Raw genomic sequence first — 26,211 nt, forward strand, 5'->3', positions numbered from 1 at the left:
AAGGAATATAGCATTGATGATCACTAAATTAATTAGTTAACTATTGATTAACATTAATTTAATAGACTATCCACTAACTATAAATACCCCCGCCACAGCAACTCTGCCGACTAAGCGAATTTCCATTTGTCTGAATTGGTTTTCAATTAACCTAAATCTATTTAAATAACATTAGGCTTAACGAGTACGTAGGTTTGCTGCTACAAGGCAACCAATAGTGTATTTTTCAGTAAAATAATAATAGCTTAGTATAAAATAAATAAATTTGCCAAGTTTGATCAAAATATATCAAAAAACAAGCAAACTACAACATTTTACAATATTCTCCATAAGAATAACATAAGAATAACATAACATGGGAGTTAGAAAATTTAAAGTTTATTTTAATTTTCTCCGTTACCAATAATTGTACAACAATACTTTGATTTACTATATTATTTGTTTTTTAAGCTCTTTAAAAAGGTCTGAAGAGAAATTGGGAAATTTTGTGTTTTGAGGGTCAAAAATTAGAAAACCATTTTTTACCCTATAAAATCCCGTTCCCTTGGTCCGATCATGCTGGTTCGCGAACTCGTACGAATAAACGTAGGTTACACGTTTGTACCAAATTTCATCAAAATCAAATCATTTTTGCTCGAGTTATCGCGCTAACAGACACACACACACACACAAATAAATATATGAATTAGGTCGGAAGGTGTTTTTGGCATCAAATCGAAAAAGTAAATCGTTCCCGGGTCCAGTTCTTACCATAAGACCTACGGTAATAGCTTATTCCCTATATGGGAAATTCAAAGACGTATGTGTAATTTTATTGTAAAATTGTGATCAGCTGTTAACATTTTTTGTACTTGTTCTTACAAGTATACAAATTATTCTAGCAACACCTGTAATTGATAAATTGTAATTACAGGGACCTGTAAACTGTAAATATGTAAACTTGTACTTGTAGTTTTATGCAATAGGCCCTGGAGTCACCCATTAAAAAGTTAACTAGGGGTCCACACATTTGCCCAACCCTGTAAACTACGTCTTGACGTATTTCTGAATCATTATTGATCGATCGCAGGCATGTCTTTATACAGCATTATCACGAATGTCACGACATACATAATGCCTGTGATAATTTATGTCAAATGTTCGAATTATGTGCATACATGCGAATTAATAATTTACTAGTGTGCCTGTTGCTCAAATTCGAGCAATTAATTGTTAAGTATCGGTATTATACAGGACTTGTTAAAAAATAACAGTAATCGTCTATGAGTGCTCAAAATCGAGCAATTGTCAAGTACCGTTATTATACAGGCGTTATTTGAAATTTCAGTAATAACAGTCGTAATTTTCGATTTCGAAAAGTTTAAAAGACTCAAAGCTTATGTAACTAATTAACATACTCTGTTAATAGTGGGTTGAAATAATAAACAGTTATTATACAAATATTTTATTATTTTTTAGAAGCCGCCTTATTTTTTTGTTTTTCATGCAAAAGTGTCCTGTCTTATAGCTGTTACCAGTAAACATTTATTGCATGTAGTCATTTGATCAGACATTAGGTAGGTTTTTATTTACCACTGTGACGACATGAATTGTGCTTCATGATTTTTTTAGTTGCAAAATAAGTTGCATAGCAGAACTGGTAAAAGTTTTAAAAGTTTTTCATCCCTCCAGGTGAATGTGTATCTGGATTCCTTACTGTTAGGCCTCTCTTGTCAAATCTACTCTTCTCATACGTATAAGATTTCCTCTTAACCTCCTCCTGTTTTCAATATTTCTTCTTTAAACTCAAGAAATTTTCAGTTCTTCCGACAAAACTGATTAACTGTTTGGTGGTCTATAAGCTCCTGAATATTACATTAATGTTTGTATTTACTTCCAAGAAGATGATGAGTTTATTTTTATATACAGCGGTTTTTGTTTTTAAATTTGTTCATGTAACTCTTATAGTGAAATGCCGACCTTTCAAAGGATCTCACGTCCTTAAGGGTAGGAACTTTTAAATTCTAAAACCTTAATGCAAAACTACGAATTGGGCCGAATATTTTGACACCTTAAACTTTGAAATTGGTCCACAAATAAGGGAGGAGTAGTGTTCACAAAAAACAGCCCTCACGTATTAATATAAGAGATGGCGAATAGTACGTACTTCCTGGAATCAAAGTAATAAAGAAATATTTCGATCCCAACATGCTGGACAATAAAAAAACTGAGGGCTACTATTTCGAATATCAGAATTTTCAATCGTATACATGTGTCATGTTAAACATAATTTTAAAGGTATTTAATAGATAAAAATTTTGGTGAAATTAGAAATTAATTATCTTTTTCCGTTTCAAAATGGCGGCATTTTTTTTCGTTGAAAAAATTCAATATTTTTTTAATACTCTGTGTTCCCTATACCAATGCACTTAGCCCTTCTCCTGTTGAATTTTCTTACTCGTTATGATCATCTTTACCGATATGCTACAAGTAACATGCATTTTAAATGTTAAAAGTAGGCCTTTTGTTATTTACACAAAAACTAAAAGAGATACTAAAAGAGAAGTAAGTATGAATTACAAAGCAGTTAACGACTAAACCCCCATAAAATGATGTGCCTCTTGGCTTATGTTGATATTTAAAAATTTTGATAAGTGGGCATTTTTCAAAAAATCTTAATTAATTTTTTTGGAATTTGTATTATTGAAAAAAAAAACGTTACTTGTAGGATATCACAGTAAAGCTAATTTCATAACGAGTAAGAAAATTCAACCGGAGAAGGGCTAAGTCCATTGGTATAGGGAACACAGAGTATTAAAAATTATGGATTTTTCCCATTAAAAAAAACTGCAGCCATTTTGAAACGGAAAAACATTATTGATTTCTGTTTTCGCCAAAATGTTTATCTACTTATACCCTACCTTTTAAATCATGTATAACACGACATATGTTTACATTTGAAAATTCCGAGATTCGAACTAGTGGCCCTAAGTTTTTTTAGTGTCTAGCATGTCGGGATCGAAATATTTCCTTATTACTTTGATTCTAGGATGTACGTACTGTTTGCCATACGCATGTATGCACTCCAAGTTGAAGCATCAATAGCTTGGTCACCAGGTTCATTATGTTGTTGTTGCTGAGCTGGCATAACTCTGATGACATCCTGTGAATTGAATCGTGCAAATATATTTACTCTAACATCCTTGTAGAGTAGGTTATTGACAATTATCCAATCAAGTATCTTGTAAACACGATCCAGTGAAATAGTATAATCTCTGGATACATTCAAGTTCTCCAGAATCTGTGTTCGACAAAGGAAGCATTTCATGCAGCTTTTCACAGACTCCAAAGATATCGAGCGCAAATAAAGTTGAATGCTCTTTGAAACCATATTGACCATACCTGCCTGGAAATTTGATCCCTTTGAGGTACAGAATGATGCGCTGAAGCGAACGTTGTTCTGGTTCAGTTAGTACTTCAATTTCAGCGGGACTATCACCTGGAAGTAAGTTATTCTAACACGCCTTGGATGAAGCATAACCCTCTGAGCTCAACAATGAGTTACATTGGTTCTCGTCATTGGTTCATCTTCTCCTGTAGGTGGTATAGGGTGTTCTTCAACTGGGCCTGGTTCTTGAATCTGAGCAGCTGGTCCCTGTGTCTGGGTGGCAACAGAATATCGCTTTTTTCCCCAAAGACCCGGGGTGTCCGAATCAGTTTTCTGCTCCCCACTGTGAGAGGAACTCTCCGGGCTGCTGGTGCTCCTGATTTTTTTTTTCGGTGGGACGGGGGGGGGTTGGGTGACTCGCTTGAGTCAGAATCATTTTCATTCCTGTTTCTTCGCATCTAAAAAATTGGAACGAGTTGTCAAAAACTTCAAGTGAACTTTTTTCCTACTTTTTGAACCAAAAGGTAAGAAATCGACGCAGCCAAACAAAGGCACCCTCTTCTTCCTCCTCTGTTTGCGTTGCCATGGTTCTAATGTAACTCATTGTTGTAATTTTAGTATGAATAGTAAATACAAAAAGTTAAAATACTCGCTTGGCTATTGCGTGAGGGCCGGGACTGTGAATAAAACTAGAGTTACTAAATGAATTTACAATTTATTAAAAAGAGGAGAAGCTAAAGTCAATCAAACAAAATACAATGATAATATATAAATCGAATACAGTTAAACAAGGGGAAATGAACCAGCACAGTGAATAGACAAATTAATAAGGTAAAATTATACTTAATCCTAACAAATAAATTGGTAATTGGAGTAAATATGAATTAAAAATGTAAAACAAAAAAATAAAATATTAAATAACCTTCAAAAATAAGGAAGTAAATTGAATAGAATTAAAACAAAGTTTGAAAATCTAAGTTCTAAAGCCTTAAATTAGTTATCCCTGAGTAAGCGAGCAGGACTTACATTTTTAGATTAAATAATTATAAAATTGACATACTTTTGGGTTGATGCACTGGACACTTCACAAAATAATTTTTAATCTGCCTTTAAAGGCAACAGGCCATGGTTAAAATATCACTTCACCTCGCGAATCACACTTGACCTTACAGGCAGTGTGTGATCCTCTGATTTAGACAGACAAGTTAGTTAGTACCATCGTCTGCCGCTTGCCGCGCTCCTCTGTGTCTGGCCCCTGGCTGTCTGCTATTCCAGCTGGAGCTGACCTTCAGTTTGAAGTCGGGTGTTTTCTTTTTGAGGTTAAGAATAATATAGACAAGAGTTATCTATAAGAAATACATGAGTATTGTTAGCCGGACTTTGTTTAGTCTTCTTAGTAAGATGTAAGATCCCGTGAAGGGGCCGAAGTATAAGGCAAGGCTATGTAATTTGTTAAGGTTAAAATTAGGCTACGGTTTAGTTTAGAATTTCTTCCTATAAAAATATGGGGTTTTCAAATCAGTCCCTCTATTATTCATTATCTACACCTGGGCCTAAACATTTTAGCTTGGATTAGGCAGGCCTAAGTCTTACGTCTTAACTTTAAATCTTTCCTCTTCACCGCAGTTGTGTTGAGACTGGATAATCGAATTGTCATTCCCTTTCCCTGAGTGTGTTTGTTAATAGGACTAAGTTAGTGCTCATGAGTGTTAAAACCTTGGTAAGTTCTGGTAGGGGCTGTTAATTTTGTGCAGGCTTAACTTAGGCCTAGTTAGAGTGTAAATTACTAAGTTACCGGTTGTGTAATACAGTGTGCTGTTGTTCAATGTAGGTTCTGAGCTAGCCTACGTGTGGATTCTTCACAATTTGTAGTTGATGTTGGTGTCGTCAGCGAACATTATGCAAGTTTCTTCTGGTGTTAGAATAGGCCTAATTTGGGAAGCTATTGATATATATCAAGAAGTAGAGGGGTCCGAGTAGGCTACAGATCCTTGAGGGATTTCTCGTTTAATTAGTTGAGTGGGTGATCTAGTTTTTGTTTGTAATTTTATTAACTTAATCTGATAAATTATTTCGACCTGTTGCCTATCTTTGAAATAGTCTTTAATCCAATTTAGGTGTTTTCCTTTAGGCCTATATTAATTTGGTATAGTTTGCCAAACAGTATATCTCTATTTAAGCTGTCGATGGCTTTCTGGAGGTCTAAGAAGAGTCCTCATGCTGGTTGTTTATTTTCCCACAGGGTGGTAATCGCTTCGTGGAGTTCATATAAGTTAGTGCAGAGTTGATAGATTTGTTTTTTCTGAATCCGTGTTCATGAGGGAATGAGTTAGTATTTTTAGGTTGGTTAGGTGCTCCATGATTTGTGTATAGATTATTTTTTCAATGTATTTAGAAATGTTAAAAATGTTGGTTAAATTTAATAGAATTTAATTTATGTAATTCATGAGTTTATATTTACAATATATTCAAATCATTTTACAATTCTTGCATTTTATATCCGTATTTAATGATAGGCCTACTAGGCACTCATTGAACAAATCCAGCTGTCAAGTCTTTTATTCTTTACTAATTAATAGTGGTTTATACAGGGTGCGGCAAAAGTACAGGTGCGATAGGTCATCCGAGAGCGAGGTTGTCGCATCACAGGATTAAGAACCTCTTTGACAAATGTTAAAAACAATTTGTTACACCACAGTCTTGCACACATTTGGCAAATAAAAAAAAAAAACAATTTACTGAGTGTCAAGACAAATTAATGACAATTGTGTAAAAGATAGGTAGGTATTGAAGCAAAAATGCAGAGGGCAGCTCAAAAGCAATTTTATGTATTAAATGTCTTATTTTACTGTAATTGTTTTTGAATTTAACTTAGTTCATCAATGTAATTAGAGGAACTATACAAAATACCTTCATTTATTTATTTTTCAATTCAACAATTAGGCTATCGAGATAAGAAATTGAAGTCGACTAAGATTTAAACGCAGTGCAAATGAAAGTCATCTTTTTCAATTAGGCCTACACTTTATTTGTATCATCAATGTTTACAAAAAAATAAGAAAGTTGCTTTTGGGCTGTAATGCAGGGTTCTGCTGTACTAGAAACCTGTGCATCAGTCCCCATCTTAAATAATTGAATTGAATTGAATTGAATCACGGTCCCCACCCCGAAAAATGTAAGTCTTTTTATTTCTTGTGAAGGTCAGCAGATGTTTGTAAATATTTTACATAATATCATTTATTTTTATATACTGATGTGAGACATCCCATCGATCTATATGGTCGCCAATTTGAACACAGTTGAATGAGCCATTCATAAAGTTCTATAGTGTCAAATACGTTAGTATATTTCATCACTAGGGCCTAAAGTGACTCTTTTTGACCCGACCGAGGGTTTAAAAGACACTTTTATGGAACTATATTTTTGACAAAACTTATTTCAACATTATACGAACAAACTATGTTACAAAACTAAAATAGTTTTAATTTAAAGATAGCTTTTCAAAACTACCCCTAACTGTTTTGCAATTTCACTTGTTTTAAGAAACAAGCAGCTGTTTAGGCCTAGTGATTAAGTAATTCAATAGTTTTTTTTTCTATTACGATTGTGTTAGTGTACACTATACTATCGCTAAGTCAAACTATTTGAACCATAAAGCTGGGTTTTCCTGGGTTTTAAAGAATGAAAGTCAACCTTTCCTACTCAGTCTACATCGAGACTGTGTTTCTTTAAATTAAGTTAAACTTACAACTAACTTATCCAGTCCCTGTTGTAAAGAGAAAGTTAGGCCTACAGTTTTTAAAGTGATTAAGTTGCTCCTAATACAACTAACGTCTCACAGACACAACTACCTTAAAACCCTGTGTTGCATACCCTGTTTGTTGAAAAAATTACCTTGTATAAATTAAAAATTAAATTCATCACTAACTTAAGTTGTGTACTGTGTTCTTTGTGTCTACCACAGTTGTTCAAAAATGTTGCGGCCTACCCAACCCAACCCATTCCATCCATCCACAATCAAATTTCAAGCTAAAGCTTGCGTTTATATAGGACAGACTAAGTTAACTTGGTTAGTAATTACTGCGGAATGAGTAACAATAGTTACTAACTTGGTGTCTCGCATAATTTATTAATAATAGGGCCTATATTATAAATATTAATAATTAATAAATATTTAAACTAGCCTATAGACAAATAATTGTTTTTTTAATACCAAGTTAGCAATCCTTGGCCTAACTAAATTGGTTTTCTAGAAATACTTACTTGAATACTTGTACCTATTCTTAATCCTTGACTGACAATGTCAGATAGATTGCGTCATGTCTTTAAAAATTAATTATTTTTACAATGAAAATAAATGATTGATCAATCTTATGATTTGCCAAAAACGCAATTAGGCTTCACCACGTTTTACTTCAAAAGTATTAATTAAACGTAAACAGGTACAGTTTCTTAACTAGGCTATGCTAATATCAATTGAAACTATCGATTCGATTAGCAAACCTTAATGCGGTTTTTTCACAATCAGCAAGTTTGGTTTCTTAGGTTAGGTTATGATAGTTTAATTTTATAATAGATAGGCCTATATTTAAAAATATCGATTATTAATCAATATTTACAATTCGATAGTTTCAATCGATATTAGCATAGCTCAGTTAAGAAACTGTACCCAATAAAACTATTGATTGATTGGCTAAGTCAAGGCCCCACTAGAAAAAACCTTGGCTAAGTTAAGCTGAAATGAATAAAAACAGTAATACAAACAATTAATTACACCTGAATTTAATAAGGTAATAAACTGAAATAACAAACAAATAACTACAACTAAGGTATTTTTAACATTACTTTAATACTTTTCGATGAAATGGCGATCATTGATCATAAAAAGTAGGTTTAATAGAAAGTCCCCCTTTAGAAAGGAATTACGACCTTAAAGGGCAATTTATGAAATAATGTATAGTTTTTAGGAAGGTTTCTCGTAATAACGAATATTTTAAGTAGGCCTAATGGTTTATGGGGTTGTGACGTAGTTTTCTCAAAAGTTCATGGGTACTTGGGATTTATACAATAATTTATAGAGATTCCTAAACTCGACATAAACAATAACAAGAACATAACCTCAATTATTAAATACTGTACATGACACATGACACATGAGTTGCATGCAGTGCGGCCGAGCGGCAGACTATAGAACTAGAACTAGTCAGACAACAGGTCCAACTCCTATGGTGTCTAACTAAATCAGAGGATCACACACTGCCTGTAAGGTCAAGTGCGAATCACTCGCGACCGAAAACTACGACTCCCGAACGCGGTGACCCGACCGAAGACTTCCTGGAGAATGCCTTTCCTGGGTTTTTGGTGGAATAGACGTCCCCCTGTCCGCCTACAGAGACAGCCAATCAGAGGGTGTGATCGTTGGTTAATCTTCTCTGATTGGTTAAGACAGTCGACGTGGACTTGATGTGCAGATGACAAAAAGTACATAGCTTGCAGATTGTCTTCTGTCTCTCTCCACGATTGATGCATCGGCAGCTGAACGTTACACCACCGTGGGACAGGAAATGTATACACGGACGGGAAGTCATGGATAGGATTACTGAGATCTGTGGAAGAATATGCTGTAGTTACAATTGACATCTTAATACATAACCAAAACCTTTTTATCTGTAATAAGATGTTTTATCTTTGCTTTGAAATGTGTGTTTATATTTTCATTGTAGGTTATTCTATAATTTGCCTGATATGTTTCCATCTGATAGATTGAGTCGATCTGGTATATTTAACTCCATATTTCAACTTTACTTTCTATTCTTCAAATAATCTTAAAAATCGACTGCGCCATAATTATTAAACTAAAAGTCATAGTTTTTGTATTAACTCTTGTATATGTAAAAAAAAGGTAAATATTTACAAACACAACATAAAAAAATGCACATTAAATTAGACATATGTTATTTGTTAAAGTGAGTTTACGTAATACGTTTTTAATAGTATGAAGATCCACCAAAGGCTTGAACTTAACTATCAATTAATAAATTTATGTATGATATTAAACCTCATTATTGATGATTTGATAGTTTAAAATACAAGGAAATCATGGACAAGTGTTACAAGCCCTACACAATAGCGTAAACTTTACCCGTAAATATCGGGAAAGTGCCAATAAAGGCGACGTGTGTTTAAGTAACGACGGAGGAATTTGGCGGTTGCTAAGTGCATTTGACAAGTTCAAACTTATTTTGAAAATAAAATAAATTATGCAATTTTATTCATAAATAACTATATTTGTATATATAAATATAGTTAACCAGCAGAGTACCGTTCTTTGTGTGGGATTGGCGTATAAGCGGTATTAAATGCTTATTGCAGTTATACTCGTGCTTTGTATTTGCAATGATAGAGGACTTGAGAACCTTTGGTTCTTTTGATTAACCGACTTCCCCACTACCAACAAAAGGATTTAATTTAATTTAATTTCAGTCTGTCTGTCACGGTCCAAGAACCATTTTACGCGGCCTTCTCTTGAAAAACGAGAGTACCTATCAAGATCCAAATCATTTTAACCAACCGACTTCACTACTACCAACAAAGGAGGAGGTTCTCAATTTGTTTGTGGCAATGCTTTTTTTCCTATGTATGTTCACGAACTCCTCTATGATTCTTTACCGATCAGCGTGGTTCCACCACCAAAATAACCAGGATAGTTTCTATTTGGTACCATATATAGCATTATGTTTAAGTGTAATATTTGTTTCGGAGAAAAATGCTGAAATCCTCAAATATTTAACATTTATTTTTGTTTATATTTGTGCAGATAAAGCAATAAATAATAATAATATTCCTACAGCTGTTAGTTGAAACCATTTAAATGAAGCTACGGACAGTTCCGTCATATTGATTGATAAACTATTTCTTGCCATGGAGCCTAAATAACTGACTTTGCATTTACCAGGCGTTTTGTTTTAGTTACTATGATAAAGGTATTTCAACGTTTGATCTGATTTGTGTATAGTTCTGTTTTGAGTATGAATATTCTGACTTATAAAAACATAGTGAATAACTGTATGATATTGTCAAATAAAGGTGTATTGTGAAAAAAAAAACATTCTTAAAAGAGGTCTAAATATAATTTAAATGTTATTATTCCTTATATGACCTAAGAAGTGTGAGAGTCGACAATCGTCTTAATAGTGTTAAACATTTTAATTAATAAACATGCATTTGAAGATGTGGAATGTTTAATATTCTCCACCCATGTACTATATCTTATCAATACTATTATTCCTGCTTCGGAAAGTCCTAGAGGAAGCTGATTTGAAATTTCGACTACATCTTGAGCAAACATAACCACCTACCCCTAAAACCACTTTAGCTGAACCAATCTTTCATATACATATTTTCCAAAGGTACCATACGTGATAACAAAAAATTGTCTACTTTTGAGAGTTTTTTTAGTGTTGGGGGCTGAGGAATAACTTTCATACTGTTTTAAAAGGCTTGAGCTGTTACTGTATTTCTTTTAATAAAGTAGAAATACACCGATTGCAGGAAACGATGATGTCTGGCATTTCAATGTCTCTAGGAAAGACATTTAGTTTTTCATTAGGCCTAATGTAATTGACAACTCTTTGTTTTTTTTAGTAAAACCGAAAAATGTTAATTTTTATACCCATTGATTATGTAACCTGAACAGGTGACTCAAGCAGTTTTAAAATAATGATTGTTCTGTGGCACTTTTGATTGTTTCAAACAGTTTTTCTTATCCAAAAAACCTCAAGTTATTAATATACAACAAATTATACAGTCACTATAAATCATGAAATAATTTATTTTGTAAAAAAATACAACGAACTTCAAACGCTTTAAAAAGAATGAAATCATTTTTTAAAAGTAAACGTTTGTATTAGTTAAGCTCACGTATTTTAACTCGGCGCGGCTCTAACTGCAAATATGAATAAAATAAAAGATTGCTAGTATATTTTGAAAATCAATAAACTGTAGCTGGATAACATAAATGTATAAAAAACATACTGAACTTAAAAATTATGTAGTGTGTAAATTAAGTCTTGAAACAAATCTGTATTTTAAAAACCGAAATAAATAGAAATATTCTGTTTGTGGCATAATTGTTAACAAAGGTCCCGGAATTGTTTATAACAAAAATATTTTTTAACCCCCCTAACAGGGTAGGGGTAGTTGGTGACTTATTTTTTTCAAATAGCAACCCCTATCGAGTGACCCCTCATTTTGATGGGTTTGTTAAAAGAAAAACAATGACGCAAACTCGAGGTAGATATTTCTCCCCTAGCCTGAATGGAGGGTATTTCAAAATTTAATTTATGTGAAAAAGGACCCATTTTAGAATACCCGCCTTTTTGGCTAGGGGTGAAATATATACCTCGAGTTTGCGTCATTGTTTTTTTTAACAACCCCATCAAAATGAGGGGTCATTCGATAGGGGTTGTTATTCAAAATATAAGTCACCCCCTACCCCCTACTCTATTAGGGGAGATAAAAAATATTTTTGATGTACAAAATTGCATAACCTTTGTTTAAAATCATTGCCACAAACAGAATATTTCTTTCTATTTCGGTTTTAAAAATACAGATTTGTTTCAAGACTTAATTTACACACTGTATATGGTATGCTATCGTATAGCACATCTACCATAGCTATAATAATGTTCTACCAATGCATCTAAACAATAGAAAAAAGTAATTTGCCCTACCAAAAATTTGCTCAATATCACAAATCATTTATCAATCAAAAACATAAGCATAACTGTAAACAATACTAATTTCCAGTCCCCATTGTGTATCACTTTTTTTTGTTGCTGCTTGGTTCAAATTAGATGTTGTCATAAATGCAAAAAAAATATAGTGCTGCGCCCCTATAATATTGGTAAACCCTATATCTTTTTGTGCTATTAAATATCATAGGACCAACTTGTGTAGTTGAAACAGCTTGCAACATTTTTTAATTCATTTTAAATATGAATAATGATAAGGTTAACATGGAAATTTCCAGAGCCACTGGGGCACAGCTCGAAAGGATCTTTGAGATAAGGGTATGTCTATATGTAAATCGGGAACGTAAGCTATCATCATACTAAATTTAAGCTTAATCTGACCAGTAGTTATTGCGTGATTGAACTTCAAACAAACAAACACACAAACTTTCACATTTATAATATTAGTAAGATAGTTAAATACAGTGATAAAGTTTAGTGCAACAGTTCATTGTTTTCTTATTTCAATTCAATTTGTATTGTAGTTAATTTTTACATACGTTTAGTTGTTTGTGGACACACTTCTGTTAAAATGTCTCTTCTGTCTGGAAACGGAAAGGGCGGTTTTCTAGGATACGAAGTTATTAAATTTTCCTTGAGAAATGAGAATAATTGATTTATGAAGAAATATAAACTGCATATCCGTGTATAACATGAATTACAACAGAATAATGCATTATGATGAACTACTACACTATTTAGATGCTCAACTATAACATAATTAGTGATTGATAATATTGATTTTCTTAAGTAAATATTTTACTATATGCGAATTATTAATTTTGATTTCACTTAAATATGACAAAAAAACTACAAACTAAGTTACATCTGAGATAATCAAAATTGCACACTGAACAGGAAGGTTTGACTTATTTTCTGCTGTTCCAAAAAGGAGGTAATTCATAAGGAGGCCCTTAGATTATTAACTATGATAACTAAAGTGCTAAAATCTTCCTTCCTGAATGAATTAGTTTTTGAGCTGGTATTTTTTGGCTCAATACCTTAATGACGTTGTATACTGGTTAAGAGAGGAGTGTCTGAACGTTGTCATCAGCACACTTCCATTATGTTGATTTATGCAACCCCTGAGCTAACCTACTGTCTAGGCCTTGTAACGACGTTGTATACAGGTGAGAGAGGAGTGTCTAAACGTCGTCATCAGCACACCTCCATTATGTTGATTTATGCAACCCCTGAGCTAACCTACTGTCCAGGCCTTGTAATGACGTTGTATACTGGTGAGAGATGAGTGTCTAAACGTATTCATCAGCACACCTCCATTATGTTGATTTATGCAACCCCTAAACTAACCTACAGTCCAGGCCTTGTAATGACGTTGTGTACTGGTGAGAGAGGAGTGTCTAAACGTCGTTATTAGCACACCTCCATTATGTTGATTTATGCAACCCCTAAACTAACCTACAGTCCAGGCCTTGTAATGACGTTGTGTACAGGTGAGAGAGGAGTGTCTAAACGTCGTTATTAGCACACCTCCATTATGTTGATTTATGCAACCCCTAAACTAACCTACAGTCCAGGCCTTGTAATGACGTTGTATACAGGTGAGAGAGGAGTGTCTAAACGTCGTTATTAGCACACCTCCATTATGTTGATTTATGCAACCCCTAAACTATTCCACTGTCAAGGCCTTGTAATGAACTTGTATACTGGTGAGAGAGGAGTGTCTAAACGTCGTTATTAGCACACCTCCATTATGTTGATTTATGCAACCCCTAAACTATCCTACTGTCCAGGCCTTGTAATGACGTTGTATACTGGTGAGAGAGGAGTGTCTAAACGTCGTTATTAGCACACCTCCATTATGTTGATTTATGCAACCCCTAAACTATCCTACTGTCCAGGCCTTGTAATGACGTTGTGTACAGGTGAGAGAGGAGTGTCTAAACGTCGTTATCAGCACACCTCCATTATGTTGATTTAAGCTACCTCTGAACTTCCTACTTTCCAGACCTTGTAATGACGTTGTATTCTGGTGAGTTTATAAGCCTAATCATCATCTGCACACCATCATTATATTGATTTATGTCTGTAGATATTAGCCTAGACACCTATTTATTATCAGTATTTTTACCTTTTTGGTAGCCTAAGGTGTCCAAAATTCTTATCTCCTGCGAGACGCGTTTCGCATTAATTACAATGCATCTTCAGTCGCTGTCACAGGTCTCAACATTTCCCACAGAAGTGGTTGTCACAATTTACAAAACACTTAACACAGTTCACGAAACACATATTTATATACAGTTTTACGACCATGGTCACACACGTACTGTACATCAAGTGAGCGGAGAAGACACGCAATACCGCACAAGGTTGTAGGCCTACTGGTCATTTGGAATTTTGGACACCTTAGGCTACCAAAAAGGTAAAAACACTGATGATTTATGTCATTCAAACTAACCTACTGTCCAGACCTTGTAATGACGTTGTATTCTGGTGAGTTTATAAGCCTAATCATCATCTGCACACCTTCATTATGTTGATTTATGTCATTCAAACTAACCTACTGTCCAGGGCTTAGCAATTATTACAAGGCGTCATTAGAAGTTAAACGTTGTATTCATATAGGTTGGGAGATTATACATGAAGTTATACTTACACCTCAAATAGTTTTACTTAAAGTTAATATTTTTTATGTTTGATATGTGACTTGAGAATTCAATACAAGACGATTCTCATTTATTGTGTTACGTAAGATTCGATGCATTGTAAAACAATGAAATCTTCCATTTAAGACGAAGATTGTTAAGATTCATTTTGCCAACGTATGTTTAACACAGTGTATACAAATAGCCTCGTTACTATCAGTTTAAGTTGTTAGGTATCGTTGTCCAAGCACGTTTTAAAAACGAATTCTGGTATTGTTCCTTTTTGCTTGTTCTTTCCATGTTTTGTGTTCTGCCTGTCTCACTGGTACACACCTTAGTACATTAGTAAGCCGCGTCCACACTGGACAAACGTTCGGCGAACATGTTTGACCAAACAGTTCGTGGATAATTGTCCGAATATTTTGATGTTCGGCGAACAATGTTTGCCTTTCTGCAGTGTGGACGCTTCCCCGAACAAAACGTTTGGGGTTGACGACCTAGTCGCCGCCATCTTTGTTCAGAGACAATGTTCGCTCTCGGATCGAAAACTGGCGGATGTTCGTGGTAGTCTGAGGCGGTAGCTGGTGGAAGGCGCACGTATTCTAGTGCTTAGTTGTGTTGGTTGTTGTTATAAGTTATTGTGCATTGAAGATGAGTAAGGATTTTTGGAATCAGGACAAAGTTATAATGTTGATTCAACTGTACGAATCAAACAAGCTGTTGTGGGATACATCGGACAGTGATTATAAAAATAAGTATAAGAGGAAAGACGCGTATGCCGCCATCGCTACTGAGTTGGGTATCAACAACGCAGATGAAGTTAAGAAGAAATTAGAGAGTATCTTAGCTCAGTATAGGAGAGAGAAAAGGAACTACATTGAAATCAGGAATGGGTACAGCTGAGAAGAAAAAAGCCTTGGTGGGGGTTAGCATATTTACAATTTCTAGTAGGAGACAAGAGTACTCCACGATCAACTGTCTCAAGCTTGACTCAGGCTAGTGTCCCCGCAGTCGACACTGATTTCAGTGACAATGAGAACGACATTGACAATGACAACCAGGAAATAAGCAACAATTCTTCGCCTCAGCCACATTCTTCTCTAAAAAGTTCAATATCCAAATCTAGCACACCCGGTAGTGGACTTGAAAGTTTGAGTGCAAGTGGCAGAGTGAAACGTGTAAAAGCTAATCAAGTTAACGAAGCCTATAACATCATGAAAAGTTGCTTCAATGATATGCAAAACCAACAACCACAATTGAGGGACGAATACTCGGTTTATGGTGAGAACATCGCCAACCGTCTGAGGAAGATAAAAAACCCTGTGAGAGTATGCAGATTGCAAAATACCATAGACAATTTCATATTTCAGGCGGAAATGCAGGAGTTTGAAGAACGACACACCGTGAACACAAACCAAGAAACAAGACCTGCACCTTCTCAACCACCGGAGCGCGAAGTTGATGATGTCTCATTGCTGATGAACACTTCATTGTTGTCTTTACCAAACAATTTCCCCGATTTTTAAACGTTGTGTGTTTTTTTATTTCTGATATGTGTAGTTTTACATGTGTTTTTTTACATTAAATGACCATGCAGTAAAAGGTAAGAAGTTATTATTTACTAAACAAAACAAAAATGGTACAGTATACATTACTGAGCTGAAGTAACAATCAGTATCTATGTTGTTATTTCTGATCTGGCCACACTACTAGCAAGCGTGGCCTGGGGCCAATATCATAAATTTTTACAGGTAATTTAATTAAAATTAATTTTTTGTAAATCATAAATGAAAAAATTAAAAATAAAAAATAAAATTCTGGGCAACGTACTCCTTATCGATTACAAATAAATTATCAAAATAGACAAAATTTCAAAAAAATATTTTTCATTTTTAATTTACAATATCCTAAATTAGTTTTAATAAAATTAGTTGGTTGTGATACTTTATAAAATTAGCCCCAGGTAATTTCTCATTATAACAATTAAGTTTGTATGGAAATATAATTAAAACTTTACAATTTATTCATACATTTATTCATTGAATAATTTATTCATATTCAGTTACAACTCAAATTCTAATGTATAATTACGCTTTTAAAATGGAAATATAAATTTGTTTACAACAAGATTTTAGAAAAACACAAAATTAGAGACATTAACTGAGTTTAATTTGTAAAAAAAAAAAAACTTAAGTTGCATTAGTACAGTAGGCTCTATTTCACAACAGTTTGATTCTTCTGTAACTCACGTTAGCCTATGCACATGTTTAGGCCTACTTTGTAGTCACGAATTTAAGTGTAGTCGTTTTGCCATGTAACACTGCCTAAGTCTGAGACAAAATACACTGCATACTCTTCCCTCACGGCCTTTGCTAACTCACTTGGTTTTCGTCCGATTCGAGGAAGTGGGTAGTATGACCGTAGTCCATCGTTATCATTCCTCCATTGTCCTGGAATGATACTTCCATTAGGCGCAACACTGTCTAAAGAACCAGGAGGAGTGTAAATATTAACTGAAGATTTGCTCTGGCGCAAAAAGTTGTGTAAATAGACGCAAGCACACGTAACAAGGGTACTTTTTTCTGGATTCAAAAGCATTGGTTTTCTTAAGACTCTGAACACAGAGCTTACAATACCAAAGGCATTTTCTGAACACCTTCGTACTCGAGACAAACGATAGTTAAATATTCTCCTTTTACTCCTCTTCTTCTGATGGCCGGGAAATGGTTTCATAATATGCTTGTTTAGTGCAAAAGCATCATCCGCAACGATAACATATGGGGCAGCAAATATTCTTCCCGGTAATGGTTTGTCTTTGGGCAAACCAGTTCCGTTTTCCACAATTTTCCACAGATCACAGTTCTTAAACACACCCCCATCAGATATCCTGCCTTGACACCCTACATTAACATATACAAACAAATAGTTTGAGTCTACTAGAGCCATCAGTACAATGCTGTGGTGACCTTTATAATTAAAAAAACGTAGACCCACTATTTTCTGGGGCTTCCAAAACAATATGTTTGCCGTCAAGAGCTCCAATGCACTGATCAAACTGCCAAATTCGTTTATATCCACTTGCTATCTTCTCCCATTCTTCAGGGTTGGAAGGTGTCTGCATATAATCTTTTAAGCAGTTAACTAGAGTAGCACATACTTCAGGAACAATTACAGATATGGCTTGTTTTGATATTTTAAATAAGTACATAAGCGAGTGGTATGAATCTCCTGTGGCTAAGAAACGTAAAGTAACAGCTAAGCGATCGTTAACACTTATTGCTTGGCGAAAGTTAGTATTTTCTCTTGCGACTATAAGCCCAATCATGAGAGCATAAGTCAAACATCCATAAGTCAAATCTGTTCGTAAATCTTCTCCACTATACTCATACCTCCTCTGTAACAGTTGTCTTTGCCACCACCTGCGAGGACGGGGTTGATGCTGGTTGATCACAATAAAAGCCGCGGCAACACATGCTAGTCGCTGACGACGATACACCAGGTCACGGTCGACCTTCACTGCAAACTAATGCGAGTTGACTGAGCCATTTAGAGCGAACACTAGTTTGTTCGTCCAAACACAAGAGTTTTTGTTCGTCGAACAATATTACTACACACATTTAAAATGTTCGATGTCAATTCAATACAACAAACATGTTCGTCGAACATGTTCGCCGAACGTTCGCTAGGTGTGGACGCGGCTGTAGGCTGTTATGAAAGAATACAACGATACAAACTGTATTGTTTAGTAATTTGTTAATGCAAATATATTTTAAGCAGCCATTATTTCTTAAATCGTATCTAATGGTTTATTATTATTAGAGCTACTTTATTGCCAAAAGACATATACTTCACCACATTCACTTTTTTGAGGTCATTATGTGTTTGTTGTTGTGTGGAATAAAGGGGGTTTAATGTAATTTTTATAAAATATAACATAATTATATTTACTAGCACACCAAATATAATAATGTTATCATATTAATTGGTTATAATGTATAACTTTGGAGTTTTTCACCTAGTTTACCAAGCAATTAAATTGATCTCATCTAAGAATTTTAAGAATATTTTTTTTTTAAGAATAGGCCTACATGTATTTTATTCCATCGGTGTTCCCGATCCCGTGATATGAAAATAATCACCTCTATTAACATACAATACTCCTGCGTTCTAGGTAGAGTGAAACGGATCAGCGAATTTACAACCGTTTACAACTGAATTTACATTTAATGAACACAGAGGCACTCTGAATTTCGTTGAAATGTTTTGTGGAACACACGCTGACTGTATTGAAGGGAATAAAATATGAACGCAGCCTCGCATGATTGAGTTTTCCATTGAAAATACACATTGAACCTTCTGTATTTCAGACTGATTTGTTATGAATGAAAGCACATTAGGAATTCTTGTGAACCAATAATATAATCATGACAAATATCACCAAAAAGAGCAGTAGATAGACATAACCAGGATAGTTGCCTACTTCAGTATCTTGAGACAAAATATTTGTTATTCGTCTTCCGATACCATCATTTACTTAGTACGTTCTTTTTACTTTGTGATATCTAAACGGTAATAAATTATATACAGTTTTAGTAGTTGTTTATTGCTAAAACCTAGGACAGTTGTAGTAAATTTGCTGGTTTTAATTTCTTTAAATTTTAAAAAAAATTTTAGTACTGTATATGGAAGTGTATTATGATAGATTTTCTCGTATAACTGTAAAACTATCTGTATTTTTCCACTTACAGTTTCATCAGTTAGCGATATTTCATTGTAGCAACATCGTTGTGATGTATAGTTTCACAACATCATCGAGGATATTTACGATCAGCAAACACAACTAGGCGTGTTTGCTGTCAAATGTTATTGTGTTTCTGTGAATACAAACAGAGCGTGATTGATATTCTTGTTTACTGCAGCTTACTCTGTCCGTCGTCTGAAAAGGAAACCTATTTGATCGTATACAGGGAAAATACTGTTTCGTCTTGTATTATTTTTTCGGTGTTTACCTTATACGTGTGGCAATAAGACGACAATGTTTAACTGCTAAGCATTAACAAATACACTGCTAACGATTAAATTCAACTTGTTTTAATCATTCATTATTTTACTGGTAAGACTGTACATAGTTAAAAGATTCAAAATCATATTATTAGAACAAATTTGCAATTTCTTATTTAAAAGTATAAAATTCAAAAACAGTATGTATGGAGGAAGAAAAATTAAACTGGTTCAGCCATTATAATAATTGAAAAATCCATTTTAATTATAGATAATATAAACTTTTAAACTCATAATATATTATAAACTTATAGATATTATAGATTTTAACTATTGATATTATTAACACTTAAGATAGTTACAAATATCGCTGCTTTTCCCCAATACTACTGTCAAAAACAAATCCATACAAAAATCCCAAAGTAGGTACCCATAATCTTTTGAGAAAACTACAAGTCACACCCCCATAAACCATATACTTAAAATATTCGTCATGATGAGAAACCTTGCGCTAAACTATCCATTAATTATTAACTTGCCCTTTAAGGTCGTAATTCCTTTCTAAATGGAACTTTCTATATACCTAATGTTAAAAAATCTCAGCTGTACTTATTTGTATCTTATTCTTTCTATTTATTACATTATTAAAATCAGTTATTTGCTTGTACAGTATTACCGTATTCTAATTTGTTTATTTCAGCTTAACTTAACCAATCAATAGGGTTATTACTTGTGAAGTCAAACGAGGTGAAACCCGTAGGTAACAGCTTGTAATAGCGTAATAATGAAAGGACGAAGACTAAATTAATTTTAGCAATATTACAATTTGTAGTTAGTTAATTTACGTACATTGTAAGTCGGCTATACATTAATTTTCACCCTGCAAAAGATTTTAAATTCAACTTACGCAACTATATGTAAATATTATTGTACTGACAACGTAATAAAGATAGCCGATTGGCTAACTAAACATTTTCGTTGGATATGTATAAGTGGGTGTGTATGTTCGAGAGTACATATACACAGCATGTTGACTGTGGGCCATGCAATGAGAATCACCATCCAAACCAAATCTATCATTCATAATGAGGCAATTTAGACCACTTCTAACAGCATTTAATAGCAAAACAGCCAATGCTATTTTCCTGTAGAATATTCAATTTCATTTGATACAGTAAACAAAACTCAATTTTTGTTGTCGTATTTATATTATAATAATTACATCCTTCACCCTTGAAAGCGTATCGCTAAAAACTATAAAACACCAGCTCAATTAGTTGATTTCGTGTGCTTTGTTTTTTTCGACGATAATTAATTTCAATTTCAATCAAAACGGAACCACGTCAGCTCATTATTTTACGTATAATTGATGCTATAGTTAAATTAGCTCCACAATGTCCGTCAATTATAGACTGCATAATTTATAAAGATATGTGTTGATTTATTTAAACAAAATCATTCTATTTACATTCTGTATTGTATAGGTATTGTTAGTATTGTTAGAAGTACTGTTTTAAGTATTGTTATAGGTCGAACAAAGTGTGTTTGTATTTTTCAACCACAAGATTTTCCAAGTAATGATGATAGATTGATGATAATGTTCCATCAAAAAATTATGATAAATTGTGTGATAATGGTTAAACTACATAACTGGGTAAATGCTTAAATCCCAGCCGTAGAGTTTAGGTTACTATACTAATATAGCCACCTCTAATACATGTATTAGAGGTGGCTATGATACTAATGTAACTTGTATCGATATCCTCTTAAAAGTCGCACAAAAGGTATCAAAGCATGGGCTTTTGGTCATGGTTGTTTTTGTCTTTTCAAATCAACTTACGAACAAACAAATAAGAGAGAAATAATGTATTTTAACAGAAGAGTTATAAGTGTACTTGGAAAATACAATAACAAGAATAATATTAATTGTTTGCTAAGACAACTTCATCTGTCGCTACAGGCTTTACAGAGATCGACTGGATGTTAAATTAAAAGTTATCAAACTAAGCTAACATCCCGAGATAAGTCAATTGTATGTAGTAAAGTTTTAAGGGATATATGGCTTAGATGTTATCTTATGAAATAGAATAAATATATGAATTGGTATAGTTTCCAGACTTGTAAAAGTCTTGTTGAGATTATTTGTAATTACCAAAGCAAAATCTTTTTGGATAGTACGTAATGTAAAATATAGATCTGAACTAATATGAACTACACCAATGCGAAGAACTACGAAGTATTTTTAGCGTTAAAGCTCCTTACTGCCTTGTTGTAGTTTATGGACTCAAGATCTTGAGAGTGCGACCCTAACTTACTTTTGTTACTTGTTTCGTTTTTTGTACTTTTTGGCGTTAATTTTGTTCTAAGACAGTTTTAATCTGGGAGCTTCTGAGACGTCGACTAAAGGATGAGGACCGCACTGGACTTATTTTTTTATTATCTGGTTTTGAATTGCTTTGCATATTGTCTAAGAGTTTATTTGGATTCAATTATAACCACAAATTGATATACATGTAACAATAGGTAGCTCGTTCATTTCAATGTTAAAAATCCAACATACAATAATATCTTTGTTTGATCTAATATGACGATAATGAAGTATTTATATGCTTTGCCTTTGGATACAAGTTTAACTAACATTATACAAGTTTTTTAATTTTTTTTATTGCGACAAAAATTTACAAATCAGTGTAAAAATAAGGAATTTCCTTAGGCAATTAGTTTGCATATTTAATATCCTCTAAGTATTATCTGTTAAGAAGTCCAGTAACTGTATACAGGGTGTTGAAAATGTCTGGAACCAACATTATCTCGTGAGTGGTTAAAGAAAAACAACTGATATTTTGTGTACGGATATACTATGGTTTTACCTATCTTTTAGTGCCTTATGCAAATTTTTACCACTTATAGGGAACGTCCTGTGGAGGATGCAGTAAAAAGTGTTAATGGAAGCCTATGGTAAATAATACATCATTTTAAAGGGCATTTGTTTCTGAGTAAGGAGCCACAAGTTTCATCTCAAAAGGACCACCCTAGCAAAAATGGCGACTGTTTGAAATTTAAAAAACCACTTATAGAGAACGGAATTTTTAAATTTCAAACAGTCGCCATTTTCGCTAGGGTGGTCCTTTTGAGATGAAACTTGTGGCTCCTTACTAAAAAAAAATGGCCTTTAAAATGATGTATCATTTACCATAGGCTTCAATGAAAATATTTTACTGCATCCTCCACAGAACGTTCCCTATAAGTGGTTATTTAAATTTCAAACAGTCGTCATTTTTGCTAGGGTGGTCCTTTTGAGATGAAACTTGTGGCTCCTTACTCAGAAAAAAATGGCCTTTAAAATGATGTATCATTTACCATAGGCTTCCATTTAAACTTATTACTGCATCCTCCACAGGACGTTCCCTATAAGTGGTAAAAATTTTCATAAGGCACTAAAAGATAGGTAAAACTATAGTATATCCGTACACAAAATATCAGTTGTTTTTCTTTAACCACTCACGAGATATAATGTTGGTTCCAGACATTTTCAACACCCTGTATACAGTTACTGGACTTCTTAACAGAAAATACTTAGAGGATATTAAATATGCAAACTAATTACCTAAGGAAATTCCTTATTTTTACACTGATTTGTAAATTTTTGTCGCAATAAAAAAAATTAAAAAACTTGTATAATGTTAGTTAAACTTGTACTAAAATTAAAACCATTCCTTAATTTCAAAAGAGCTGGTGACCATGATATCGTCACTATACGTGATTCAATTACTTTTATATCACGGACGATTACTTAATATCAAACATTAAAAAATGACAAAATAAATTTGAACAAAAACCATCTTCTTTATTTCATTCCACACAACAACACACTGAAACTATTATTTGTTTTCAACCAAAAAACAATTGAAGAACATATGACTGTTTATTTACGTATATCAGGAAACAGTCTTTTGGCAATCAAATAAGGAAAATATATTGAGGCGTTTTCTTTATGAATGATTATTCATCGTACGTCAACCATTATGTTCCTGATGATGAATATCTTGTAAGTTAATTGAGAATAAGTGCTATTATATTAAAAATGTAAGTGTCTTTCAAGATAACTGGCTGATAATGATGGTTTATCGACAAAAAGATAACAAAGTGTAGGTGTTGGATCTGATGAAAGTGTTTTATGAGTGTTCCAAAAAAGCTCTATCCAACGCCTCACAGATATTCCCAAAGAGGAACTTTGCTAAGGCTTATACAGTATAATTTTATTTTAATAAGATAAATTAATTCACAGTGGTGCCACTCTCCAAGCAGTTATGTGAGGGGTGTTTTCTCCCCAGGGATGTACTCCGAAGGTTATGTCTTAAGGTGAACGTCTTCTTCTCTATATTGGGATACCTTGGGGGGGATGTATTATCTATTAGGGTAAACTTACTGATGAGGATGACTTTTTTCAAAGGTAGTCGTTTGAGATGGGAGTGGCTTGATAGTGGAGGATGTCTTCCCTTCAAGGATAGACCTATGGATCGGAATGAATCTTCCGAAGAGTTATTCTCTGAAGCCATTATTTGGCAGACGTCAAGACTGGAATCTTTTTCCCTAGGATACTTCACCTCCTAATAATACCCTCATATTAGAGAATCTTCTACACGCTGGAGATATGTTGGTTTACTCTCCCTACCTTTTTAGTATCTCAAATTTTATCCATTCTCGTCAGTAAATATATAAATGGAAAACTAGCCTCGAGTTGCGGTTGGGTTACCTGGAATCGCTATGCAGGTGTCTTGATCAAGGGGAAAACGGGAGTACTTATAGCTTTTCTCGTGATCACGTTCTTTCCAAAAACTTGAGTTTATGAACCAATCATACGTTCGATCTTATCCATGCCCCAGTGCATTTCTGGTCAGCTATTCAAGGCTTGTAGGCACGTAAGTTTTTACCCTCTAGTTTAAATGCAATATTTTTTTGTTGAATACAAAACAACAGTTTTACAGTAAGTAACGTAATGTATGAAATGTACGATATAACATTGGCTGCTCTGTTTCTTTTCAAATTGTGAACTTGTAGTTGTTAGTTAGTGAATAATGAGTCTCTGCCATTTTAAACAGCCTTAGTAAGGAGATTATTGCAATATAAAAATAAAACTAGTACGTTTAAACTTCTTTAGTAATGGTTTAATGGTTGCTATCTAATTAGTGTTGACCCAACGCAGACAGCGCACAGAATAAAAAGCAGACCTCATCATTAACTGATTTAACTAATTAACTGTACATTTATTTCGTTATTTTATTTCGGTAACGACTTTATGGTTTGAATTCTAAATATAAGCGAATCAGTTTTTATACTGTGCTTGTTTGATGGACTTTACAGATGCAACGCCTTCAAATAACGAATTTTTAAATTTAATACGTCAAAGCTTAAGGTTATGAAAAATAAAATATTATAAAAATAGGTTTATTTGGTTGGTAAATGTAATCTTACTAATATCAAATTTCACTATTAAGAATTAATTGCCAAAGGTAGGTAAAATGGTGCACTTTTTAATTGATCGATACAGAGAGGGCAACATCAACTGTAATTAACCATCAATCTTAATTTACCCCCTATAGTGAGAGAGATTAACATTAAATTTCTTGTGAAGCATGCGCTGTTAACTTTTACATTGTATTCAACTACCGACATAACACAGTAGGCTAGCAGACTAACTTTATTATTACATTTATAATAGTAAAGCATTAAAAAACAAGTGTAAAGGAATTATTGAGTTAACTTATTAGTATATCTAAACGGGAAAAACTGCGTTTTTACAAATAATATGTGTATTAGCACCATCTTTTAACACGGTTTTAACGTACTATATCTTCTCATAAAAGCTTTGGACCATTCACTGGTCCGCCGCGAAGTTGCTCAGCCAAATAAACCCTTCTCAGAAATGTACACGTCATATGAATAATGCAATGACTCCATTTGTGGGCGGTCTTACATCTGACAGGCAACACTCTTACACACTGTCAGCTGAAAGTATTGATTTTTAATTTCTAAAACTTCAGTTTCTGATTTTTTAATTCCATTTCTATATTTATTTTTTAGACCAATATTATGAACCACATTAAAGGGCTTCCTTAATACCCGATCAATGACGACATCTTCATCCACGGCTACCCAGTCATAAAGTTTAAATTACTCAAGTCACAAAAAATTTAATAAAAGTTGATAATAAACTATATTACTTATTAATAAAACCAATTGTTAATGTATTCAATACGGATCAAGACTTTTAGGTATCAAACAACTCTTTTGATTTGTTAGTCCTAATTTGATGGATAATTGAAATTATTATATAATTGATCTGTTTTGAGATATATTACTCAGTTTAATGAAGTCAATACTTATTATTATGCATCATAGCAAGTATACGAGGTTGGGTTAAGGTATATTATGCTCCGCAAAG

At 33.6% G+C, this 26,211-nt stretch overlaps 1 protein-coding gene across 1 annotated transcript; it reads right to left on the reverse strand.

Annotated features, from left to right (window-relative positions):
* Positions 1–17,057: 17,057 nt before the first annotated feature.
* LOC128984486 (uncharacterized) lies at positions 17,058–24,325 on the reverse strand. Its single transcript, XM_054403814.1, has 3 exons — positions 24,196–24,325; positions 17,756–17,999; positions 17,058–17,721 (listed from the first exon to the last, which is right to left on the reverse strand). Exons 1-3 carry the CDS (start codon positions 24,323–24,325, stop codon positions 17,058–17,060), a joined length of 1,038 nt encoding a protein of 345 aa, XP_054259789.1.
* Positions 24,326–26,211: the final 1,886 nt, after the last annotated feature.

The sequence above is a fragment of the Macrosteles quadrilineatus genome, unplaced genomic scaffold (assembly GCF_028750875.1).
Source record: "Macrosteles quadrilineatus isolate MER2022 unplaced genomic scaffold, UCM_ALF_1.0 Scaffold_2__2_contigs__length_208266976, whole genome shotgun sequence".
NCBI classification, from domain to species: Eukaryota; Metazoa; Arthropoda; class Insecta; order Hemiptera; family Cicadellidae; genus Macrosteles; species Macrosteles quadrilineatus.

What these genes read in the sequence shown, in the direction of transcription:
- LOC128984486 (XM_054403814.1), bottom strand. Translation starts at nt 24,325, where the DNA reads ATGGCTTCAGAGAATAACTCTTCGGAAGATTCATTCCGATCCATAGGT. An exon ending in GAAAAAAGTCATCCTCATCA is followed by an intron (nt 18,000 to 24,195) that starts GTAAGTTTACCC and finishes TACGTTTCTTAG; the next exon opens with CCACAGGAGATTCATACCAC. An exon ending in GAAGCCCCAGAAAATAGTGG is followed by an intron (nt 17,722 to 17,755) that starts GTCTACGTTTTT and finishes AGGTCACCACAG; the next exon opens with CATTGTACTGATGGCTCTAG.